Source organism: Myripristis murdjan, chromosome 5 (assembly GCF_902150065.1).
Source record: "Myripristis murdjan chromosome 5, fMyrMur1.1, whole genome shotgun sequence".
NCBI classification, from domain to species: domain Eukaryota; kingdom Metazoa; phylum Chordata; class Actinopteri; order Holocentriformes; family Holocentridae; genus Myripristis; species Myripristis murdjan.
In genome coordinates this window covers 16343316-16354130 of record NC_043984.1, presented here as the reverse complement: position 1 = coordinate 16354130, position 10815 = coordinate 16343316, and the positions used below count along the sequence as shown (strand labels likewise).

The 10815-nt window shown below is 40.1% G+C and overlaps 2 protein-coding genes across 4 annotated transcripts in view; one reads left to right on the top strand and one right to left on the bottom strand.

Moving 5' to 3' along the window:
* Positions 1-109: 109 nt before the first annotated feature.
* rrp9 (ribosomal RNA processing 9, U3 small nucleolar RNA binding protein) lies at positions 110-7910 on the top strand. Of its 2 annotated transcripts, none has more exons than XM_030052135.1 (15): positions 110-331; positions 615-709; positions 841-953; positions 1066-1133; positions 1245-1286; positions 1373-1499; positions 1636-1760; positions 2489-2581; positions 2730-2830; positions 2974-3108; positions 5136-5198; positions 5319-5476; positions 5744-5823; positions 6418-6491; positions 7747-7910. In XM_030052135.1, the coding sequence occupies exons 1-15, from the start codon at positions 248-250 to the stop codon at positions 7847-7849; spliced, it is 1461 nt and encodes a 486-aa protein (XP_029907995.1). In that variant the 5' UTR covers positions 110-247; the 3' UTR covers positions 7850-7910. The 2 variants fall into 2 exon arrangements, with proteins under 2 accessions (XP_029907995.1, XP_029907996.1); XM_030052136.1 differs by having other exon boundaries at positions 112-331; positions 5319-5464.
* Positions 7911-10088: 2178 nt separating this feature from the next.
* Positions 10089-10815, bottom strand: part of grm2b (glutamate receptor, metabotropic 2b) — a 28195-nt gene continuing 27468 nt past the window's right edge. For both annotated transcript variants that reach the window (XM_030052133.1, XM_030052134.1), the window contains one exon: positions 10089-10796. In XM_030052133.1, coding sequence (XP_029907993.1) covers positions 10723-10796 — 74 coding nt within the window. In that variant the 3' untranslated portion in view covers positions 10089-10722. The remainder of the gene's footprint in view (positions 10797-10815) is intronic.

The following is a 10815-nucleotide window of genomic DNA, read 5'->3' as shown; positions in this document are numbered from 1 at the left end:
TCAGTCTGCTCAGCCATTCACATGTCGGTGCTTTGCGGGAAGGCGGGACTTGCTGGTCATTTTAATGGGCGGAGTCAAAGCGGCTCTCGACATAAACCAATCAGCGTTTCCATTCAAACAGCCCGAGCTTCATAGTTTGTGTGAAGCGTACACATGTGGATGCAATGTTGATTTGCCTGGACAAGCTGCATAGCATCTCTGGCTTTAGTTATCGTTTAGTTTGAAACTTTGTCCTCCGTGGTTCACCATGTCTTCTTCTTTCTTCATAAAGAAAAAGGAAAACCCGAAGTTTTCCAAAAAAGGGACCAACTCGGCAGTGACAAAACGAAAGGTGAAGGAGCAGAGCTGTTAGCAGGAGGCTAATGTACAGCAATTTACTTTAGCTGTGAACCTCAGGCTAGCTCTACTTTACTGCTTACTGTGTGGTTACAAATACAACACTGTATTAATGTTATTTTTTCCTTAGCACGTTGACTGTGCAGTTTAGTTTTGATGGCAGTTTCTGATTTTACAGTATTCAAGACATTAAGGTCACTTTATTATATGACAGCAGATGCTAAGGAGTTTTATTCAAACCTTTCTCTTACTCATCTCTTCTTGTTTTTCCCTTCCAGAGTGATGGTGACCCAGGAGGGAACAGCAAAGGAAGAGCAAAGAAAGTCAACCCAAAATACAACGAGGAGATTTCTAGTGACTCAGAGACAGAAAGGTGAACATGTCATGTGTTTGCTGCTGGTTATGTGTTGATGACTACCGTCTGTGCCCCATAAAAAAGAAAACTAACTAACTAACTAGCTCAGTTTGCCTTGCATGTTGTGAACTTTGGTTTTCGTCACACAGCCCTGCAGTTTCAAAGAAAAGACAGTCCCGTGAAGAGCCCGTATATGAGGAAACGCCGCAGGAGAAGAAGCTCAGATTGGCTAAACTTTACCTTGACCAGTTAAGGGAAGAGGGTAAGTCTTTTTGCCTCCACATGGTTATGTCTGTGATTAATCAAAGCGAGGTCATAAAATCAAAGCTTAACATGTTGGTCTGTGCCTGTAACCACTTGACTCCCTTCACCAGAGGACAAGAAAGCAGAAGAGGAGTCCTTTGAGTCTGACCTGATCGCAGGAAGACTTCAAGATGAAGTGGTAAGATGTTTTTGTGTTTAATGTTGGACAGCGTTGTACACAGTGGACTTGTTATGAAAGAGAAATATTGGTCTATGTTGCTAATCTCACTGTGTGCTTCATTTTCCTCAGCTTGAACAGAAAGGAAAGCTCCAGCGACTTATCGCCAAAGATGTAAGTATATGAACGAAAAAAGGTCTGTTGAAAAAACTGACATGATTTTTTCCTTTTAATTAATTTGTCTGCTTTTTGTCCTCCAGCTCATGACACCAGATCCCTCTGAGATTAGGCTGCTGAGGGGACACAAACTGCCCGTCACCTGTCTGGTCATCAGCCCTGATGACAAACACATCTTCTCTGCGGCTAAAGACTGCTCCATCATTAAGTGTGAGTATTTGCAGAAATTATCTTTAGAGCGCCATAAAAGCATGAGTGAAAATTTTATCATGACTGTGGAGGCTCAGTGACCTAATTTGATAGTCCCTGTCCAATTTTCTTTTATGGTATTATCTGGTATTTTCAGGGGATGTTGAGAGTGGTAGGAAACTGCACACAATAGCTGGTGGAAGAAAAGGAACAGAAGATCGCCATGTTGGACATACAGCCCACGTCCTGTGCATGGCCATATCATCAGACGGAAAGTACCTGGTGAGTCGACCTCACACAGTAAATCTTCCTATACCAGCTTTGATAAAACACCCAAGATTTAAAAACATATACACCATACCATGTTAATTATTATTATTGAAACAAACAGCTCCCACACTGCAGGGCTCCAGTGTGGACTGAGATATTGCACTAACACCAATGTGACGTTTCGAGCACTACTGCTCTTCATCAGAGCCATCGTCAACTTCTGGCTCAGCTCCTGCCCTTTTTTGGTGTTGGATGTGCATGTGTACTTCTGTTTTGCTCAGGAATTACCTGTTGATACTTTGGAATAGAATAGTTACAGTCAGCTAATTGGTCAGCGGCAAATTATGCGATTAGGCATTTCAGTTTTATTTTTTCTTCCACTGATTATTGCTTCAGCTTCTTTATCCTTTTGTCTTTTGTTACATACATGCTTAATCCCACCAGCTGTGTGGAAAGCAGTGCTAAACATGGCCCATTCAGATTATCATTCATCTGAAAGGTTTTCATGCAGAAATTCTAAGATAGATGAATAGACAAAGATTCTCTTTGCCTTTTCTGTTAGTTTGAGAAGAAACTGAATATGTTTACCATTAAGATGCCAAGAGAGTTCATGAAAAAATTGACTTTTGCACATCCCTGTTTATTTGTCAGTGTTGACAGTTCAGTAAGGCTTGCCAGAGTGTGACATATTGTCATATTGTGTCAAATTGTCCCAGCATCTTTCTCAACTTCTCGTTTAGGCAACTGGAGATATGAACAAGCTGATTATGATCTGGGAGGCTGAGACATGTAAACACCTGTATAAATTCACTGGACATAGAGGCCCTGTGTCGGTAAGATCTCACAATTTAAAGTTGTGTGTAAAATAATAAACTCCTTTTACCTTAGGTACCTTTTATCTAACAGTGGCTCATTCCATTGTGTAGAATTTATCCCTGAAAGCCCTTTTGTGATTTCTACCAAACATCTTTCTTTTTTCAGGGTCTCTCCTTCAGGAAGGGAACTCATGACCTGTACAGTGCCTCTCATGATCGCTCAGTCAAGGTGTGGAATGTGGATGAGAACGCCTACGTGGAAACTCTGTGAGTGACTGTATTTTTTGTTTTGTTTTGTTTTGTTTTTGTTTTTTTTGTTTTTTTCCCCAAACGTGCAGAGCATTTGTCTTAGTATTTGTATGTGTCTTGCCTGTGTGAACGCTGCAGTCATTGTGAATCTCTTTTTTTAGTTTTGGGCATCAAGATGTCATCACAGGACTGGACAGTCTGAGCCGAGAGCGCTGCGTGTCTGCCGGCGGGCGGGACCGCACCGTGAGGGTGTGGAAGATAGCGGAGGAGTCTCAGCTGGTTTTCCATGGTCACGAGTGAGTGAAACTCAAAAATCACATTATCTAGTAATTTTAAAATCCTGATGAAATGACCTCACATGATCTCTACTTCCTGTAAAACAGGATTTTAGATGGTGAAATTATCTTGCATGACTGGGTGTAAATTTCAACCACCAGAGCGTGAGAAAGTGTTTTTCTCACAAACTGAGATCCTATTGGTTTGCACATCTGAATAATCCTTCCCTGCACTAGGTCCCGCCCAAATATCCTGTTTCAACAGGAAGTTCGAAAAAATTAAGGAAATAAGAGTCCATCTCATGGGGTCTTGATTTTTTTTTTTCCTGTCAAAATTAAAATTACTATGCAAAAATTTAAATTTGTAGTAAATTTGCAAACCATATCACACCTGCAATATCTGTAAAGTTAATCACAATATGATTTTTTGCCATATTGTTCAGCCCTAGTCATCACTTCACATGGCATCGCTCATGTTTTCATTCATGAGGCTCACTGTCTTGGTTTGAGGGGCAGTCCCTCAGGTCTGCTGTCTGCTCAGGTAGCTGAGAAGTCTTACATCAAACCGAGCCAGTCTGAAAACTCAGTGGAGGCGACTGATTAACAGGCCCGATATAATGAATTTTCAAATTGTTAAACAGGCAGCTATTCCTTCGAAGCAAAATGAAGGAATAAATGTACACTGAATTTGCCTGATAAAGACCTTATTCTGTCTAAATGTTGCAAAAAAAACTTGCTTGGAGCTTAAAATACAGTGTGTGACTGTGACTTATAATTTGCTGTGAGTTTTGACTTTATCCCAATTTGTGTTGGATGCAAACATTTCAATATTAAACAGTATTATATTTTTCTTATTTATTTAGTATTTTTCAGATCATATTTATCAACCGATAACTTAACTAAGTGTGCTGTTAATTTTCAGTGGAAATGATTTGGTTACATTAAACCTTGACAAATTCAAATCAGTTTAGTCACAAAGCTCATTGTTTCACAAAATCATACATGCTTGAGTAAACTTCAGTCTGCCCAGATTGCTGCTACAGGGTCAGTGCTCGACTGGAATGTAACCGTGGATCATTATGTCCAATTTATGATTCATTATATTCATTATATTATGGTCACACACTGGCTGCCCTCCTTCAGGGCTTCAGTTTTTTAATTCTTTTTTTTTCTAGTTGTGCACATCATGAACAAAGCGCAGGATTAGTTAAACCCTAAAAAAAAAAAAATAGATGTTGGACTTAACTTAACATGGATTTTTTTAGTGGATATTATGAAATCAGCTTCAGTTGGGTAAAGCTGTGTTCACACTACATGTTGAAGTGGGCCAGATCTGATCATATAAGAAGGAAAAGCTCAGAATTGGATCACTTTCAAATTTAGACTAAAATACACCAGTCAGTGGTCTATTTTAATGATCATGGCTAATGATTTTGATCTGTGGTTGGGGGTGATCTGGTCATGTAGAAACTGATTTGCGTGACACAGTCATTGAACTGGAGTTAGCCACTGATGAGCCCCTACAAGCTGGCATGAATGATGGAGGGCTACACCTCAAACTCATTGGAGAACACAGAGTAAAATGAGATGAAGCTTTTACTTAAATGAGCTTTGCCTCTCACATAATCAAAATCCACACTAATGTCTGAGGAAAGGGGAGCGAAAATTGTTTCTAGGGATTTTCAGTCTTTGCCTGTCCTGCCACGTCTTCTTTAAAAACACAGTTCACACATTACTCCATAACTTGTAGCTGTGCTTATTTTTCTTCTCAAGAGGCTCAAATATGATGATATGGGAGTGTGATTTTTGTCTTTTGATCAGACCTGTTCATGTCATTTGGGAGCTTAAAACTTCTTGGACAGGGAAAGTGTCAATTTTGACTATTTGATTTTCCAGGATGTGTGTCACTGTTAGATTTGTGGGACGGAAAATAAGATCAAAATGCCAGTCTCTAGTATGCATCTATTCTTTCCTGTCACACTGCTCCTAAGACAATTCAGGCTGTGTCTTGGCCTCTATTGTAGCTGCTTCTGCTTGGTCTCCTGCAGGGGTTCAATTGACTGCATCCAGCTCATAAATGAGGAGCACATGATAACAGGAGCTGATGATGGGTAAGACATCACTCGGTGTATTTTCAGCATTTGTATGAATTACAAGATGCAACCTGCTTATCTTTTTTCCATTCATGTTCTTTTTTGTTTTATGCCCTCTCAATTTTCTGAACACCTCAGCTCCTTGTCTCTTTGGAGTGTCAACAAGAAGAAACCCCTGAGCACGGTGAAGCAGGCTCACGGTTGCCATGGTGACGCTGGGTTGGAGCAACCTCATTGGGTAGCATCAGTAGCAGCGCTTCAGAACTCCGATACCGTAGCCTCAGGTGCCTCTGGCTGTGAGAATCCTCTTCACCAGCTTTTCAAAACACGCGCACACACACACACACACACACACACACACACACACACACACACACACACACACACACACACTCGCTATGTGCAAGAGACATTCATTAAAAGTTTGCACAGTGGAGTGTGTCCTCCCCTGTAAATGCTCATTTCATAAGTACAGCAGCTGTCACATATTTGGCTTAACTGCAGTGAAAAAGCTGTTTGGCAGTCTGCAGCAGTATTAAACAAGCGCCGTGTCTTCTCCACAGGTTCCCACAACTCGAAGGTGCAGCTGTGGAAGTGTGCCCAGGGGTTTCGGGGGCTGGAGCCGCTTTTCAGTGTGCCAGTGGTAAGAACATACCTGCTTCTCCTATTTAAGATGGTGCAAAACTGCCCCTGGTGAGGATCCTTTAGACTCAATTGACAAAAAACATCGAGTATGCACCTAAATCGATAGAGCCTTGGCTGAATGTCACCACCTCTCTCTCTCCCGTCTTTCCTGTCTCTCTCCACTGAATTGGCCCCCCACAAAACTCCATATTACAGTAAATTGAGCAGAGGCCCACACTTGAATAGGAGACAGTCCAGAGATGGATTGACCATCTGCTGTTCAATTCAGTGATGGTGTTTTAAGTTATGAGTCTGTGTTGTTCTTTGCATAGTGTACTTTTCCTCCTTTTCTTTGTGAGAAACCAGTGTTTCATTTCTCTCAAGCTAGTTGTTTTGCTTTCTTGAATAAATTACAGTGTTAACCCATTTAACTTTTTATCAGTTTAAAGATAATAATGGGGAGTGACACTTGGACCCTCAGTAGTCTGGTTCTGGGTGTTTTTTATCAGTTGGGATCGAGGGTCTTCAGCCGCGCTTGTTATCCAGAATGGGGCTCATATTGTTGACCCCAGAAGGCCTGAAGTTTTCTCTCTGTCCCTGCTCTCTGTCACAGACAGGGTTCATCAACAGTCTCAAGTTTTCAAGCTCTGGCCAGTTCTTGGTGGCAGGAGTTGGACAAGAGCACAGGTAAGACGACTTATGGTCTTGTTCTCACAGAAACCATGTCTGTGCAGTCCAAGCCAGCTACTGATTGGAAGTGCAGATTCCAGCTCCACTGGTTGAGAGAAACCCACTAGATGGCACTGTTAACCCATTCTCTCAGTTTGTATTCTCATAGCAGTGAGAACACATTTAATTTGTTTTCATCTCAGCCTCACCTGTCTCCAGTCTTGAAACCACTGATAGCTTTTTGAAATGAGGCAAATATCTCCACTAGTGTCTTGATAATCACTCACTTGACTGAAGAAAGCAAATTTATTTACACTGGAAATAAGTTAAATTTTCTCACACGATTGTCAGATGTATTTGCTTGTTTTAAGAAGAAAAGATTTTAAAACTCAACACCAAGCAAAAACTATGGATGTTTATTTTCAGGATACACTAGTGGAAAATAATGGCCTGCTCCGTAACAGAAAGCCTATTTGAAATGCAGAGGCTGCTGTCGACTCTTTCCAGAGCACCTCAAAGGAATTTGCCATGAGACCCATGATTTAGATGGGTAATATCTGAGGTGGTCATACTGAATGAAAGAAAAGACTAAACCCAGGAGGAAGTGAATTAGTATAGGAACCAAGTGTTGTAACATTGATTTTTTTTTTTTTATTATTATTATTTATTTTGTTGGTATACACATTGTTGCTTAGTGGAGATGAGAAAAATTGACGGCTGCTCCAATGAACCATCATTTTCTAAATAATCTGTCCACCTAATATCGCCGGTTCCTCCTCTTACAGTCCTTGTGTTGTGATATGACTCTGTGCTCTGATTCCACTGCTTTGAAGTTCAATCTGGGATCAGATGGCTCAGGAAACAGGCTTTTAAGGAACGATCACAGCAACCACAACAGCAGCAACCTTTATGACATATTTTGGAAACTTGTTGTGAGCAATGCATGATAATACCAGGGTGAAATAAATCTGCAATGCTGAATTCCACCCATTAGATTTAGGGACAATTACAGTGAATTCCTTAGTGGTGTTGCTGCTGTTTGGAGATTTCAGGGGTTTCTGAGCTCTTTGTGCCAATGTTGTTGTTTTTTTTTTTTTTTTAAGTTTCCATTGGATTTAGTCATTTGACTGACACTTCTCGTACTTTAATGTTGAGAATCAAAGTACGTCAGCTCTAATCTTAAGACGCCCATATTTCAAGTGATGCCAATTATTGTGTGTACCTGTCTGTCCTTTCTTCCTGATTTCTGGTTTCTCTTTGTACCTCCTACAAGACTGGGCCGATGGTGGAGACTAAAAGAGGCAAAGAACGGGCTCTACATCATTCCACTTAAAAGGAAAAGTCCTCAGCAAGAAGACGACAAGATTGCTGACTAGTGGATTGTACAATATCCCTTTTTTTGTTTGTTTTGTAAAATAAAATCCTTTAATGATTTCCTGTTTATCGAGTTTGTTTATCCTACATCACTGCAGCGTATATCCTATTTTCAAACCATCTTTGTGTGGTGATTTTTGTCTTACAGGCATTTGCTGTAGGATTCCCTTGGGATTAGAAAAAGTGCTTTTAACAGCTTGTGCATGAAGGCATCAGACCGGTACAAGGGGGTTGGGGGGCTGGGTGTGGTGTGCTGTGGGATTGGCCCGTAACATTTGTTGAGGAGGCCTGTCTCTAAGGAATTGATGCATCCTACCTAAGCTGTCGTAGACTCTAATCAAGTGTTTGTAAGCCGCACTGTTAATTTTTTTTCTTTTGTTTTTAATTTTTTGTCTTTTACTGCTTTCTTTTACAGCACAACCACCCAGTTTGCATGGTAAACCATTTAAAAAAAAAAAAACTTACCAGCAGGCAGTCGCACAAAGCAAGATTAGTGTCTACGTTTGAGCTTGACTTCTGGATATTTGGTCTCATGTTTAAGCAGGTAGATTGGCATAGTATTTTCCTCTTATGCAGATTCCGTTCAGACCATCTGATACAAACATTAAAGTGATAGCCACTCTATAACTGTCATTATTATCCCTAGAGGACCCCCTGGTATTAAAATGGTCTTATTGAGGAAATTCCATCTGCAAATTTGAATATTAAATGCATTTTTGGCTTATAGTTATCAATAATTAATTAAATTGACTGTTGTATGTTAGGTTTGCTGAAACTCTGGAGTGATTTTCAAAGCAGATTGCACACTAATCCAACACCACAACCCAGGGGAACATGAGCCAGACTTTGAGGCTGTGAAAAGATTTTCTGCTCAAAATGTGACAATGCTGTGTTGTCTCAATGAAAAGTGCTGTTATGCTCACTGTGCCTCCATGATGCTTCTTTAGCTTTCAAACATGCATGTGAATATAGAGAGCTTAATGTTCTGCTGGTATTATTTGTCCCAAACCGTTAACATGGCCTCGTCTCCTGAGAATAATGGTTTCCTCACATAACCCACCTTGTCCATTTATACCAGTTTGTTCTCTACGGAGCCGTACAAATGTGTGCCAGCACACATGGGCACAGCAGTGAAAAGGTGGTGGAGCAAAAAATGCCTTCAAAAAGCTTCTAGTGAAAGATGAAAGAAAATTGTCTATCATGAGTTGCGAGTGCCTGCTGTGATGTTGAAAATGTCCTGTTGCCTTACTTTTAAACTTTAGCTTGAAAAGGTACATGGCAACTGGGAATGCTGAATTTGTAATGTACATTTGCAAATTAACATTTAAAAGCAGACAGACATTTGAGTCATACAGTAAATATTCTTAAACATGAATTTACATGCACCAACAAAAGTAACCTTATAGGACAATGGTAAAGTTACTCATTTTAGAAAACGGGTATTAAATTTCATAATAGTGGTCAAACAAGGTTTATATCTTGTGCAGAGTTCCATTAGCTGTCATAAAACCATCGTGCAACCTTGGTAGTTGCTTGAAATCCATTTGTCAACCTCTCTCTCCAGTGTTTCTGCATTTTAGTGTAATGCTGAATCCTGATCTAGCCACCGGCATTCATGTAAAGTACTATGCAGTACATGGCCGGAGAGTGAGCTTTAGTAAACAAGTGCACTGAGGGGTTGTTGGAGGGTATGTCTGATTGGAGTTAGTGAAACTAAGCTGAATCTAAAAACTTGCTGTAATGTTGCACAGTAGTGTTGTAACTAAGAGAAGTGCTGAACAACATATTCAAGTTGTGCATTGATGCAGCTCCTGCAGCTAGGAAATCACAGAGCTACCTCCTCGCACCAACCCAGAGCTGGTTCATGTACTACCACTCTGAGCAAGTGCACAGTAGTTCCCATATACAGGACTCTGCTGTATTAAACTTAAACTGTACATTGTAAAGAGTGCACGTTGTAAAAAGTGTTGACACACTAACAACACACATACAGGGATACTGTTGTATAGTATGTTGTATGTGCGCCTTGTTGTAGCCTAATCAAGTAGTCAGTGAAGACAGGTATAAAATGAAAATAAAGTAAGTAAAACCAAATTTAAAATGAAATAAGAGAATGGATCCAGACCTTAAAATTGTGTCGTGTCCAAATACTTACAAAGCTCATTGTAGTTGTCTCCTGTGAACAGCTGCTCTGGCTATTTGAGCAAATACCGAAAATTAAAAGCGTAAACCGAAACACAATGGTATTTAATATTTTAATATTAAAAAAAAAAAAAACATTTTATTTACATAAATTACAGGAAAAGCACAAACTGGTTCACCATAGTCTACATTAAAACATTGTCCTTTATATTGTGTAGTTGCCTAGGTTTCATCACTTCACTATGGTTAATCGCATATCATTTTGTTTAGAGGAAGAGGTAAATTCATTCAGTAGGATTTTTTTTTTATTTATTTTTTTTTTTTTAGTCATTGTCTAAAGAAACATTTGGATATTATTCACAGCACTGTAAGGACAAGATAAGAACAACCTTTTAATTTGTATAACACAATGATTGTTTCACAACCACCCAGCTGACAAGACTTCTTATGGCAAGGCTCAGTCCATCCAACCATGTCTATCTGTAAACCAAGGCGATATCACCACACGTTAAATCTATACAAAAAGGCTTTACGACTGGTACACACTGTTTGCCAGAGCAACATCATTTAGCTTTCACAGTTAGAAGTATACCCTTGCCACCATCAGTCTACTGGGACAGAGTTATCTCTCGGCAGCATGTTTGATGGCACGGGTTTCTGTCACAGGCAGCCTTGTTCGATGGAGGGATGATTAATGAAGGGATGGCGTCTTACACTTGGAGAGGGATCTTCTTCACAGAGAAGATGTTGTAGAGTCCACCACCTCACGGCCGTTACAAACTGTTGGCACATAATTGGAGGCTGATCCTGAAAAATAAATAAATAA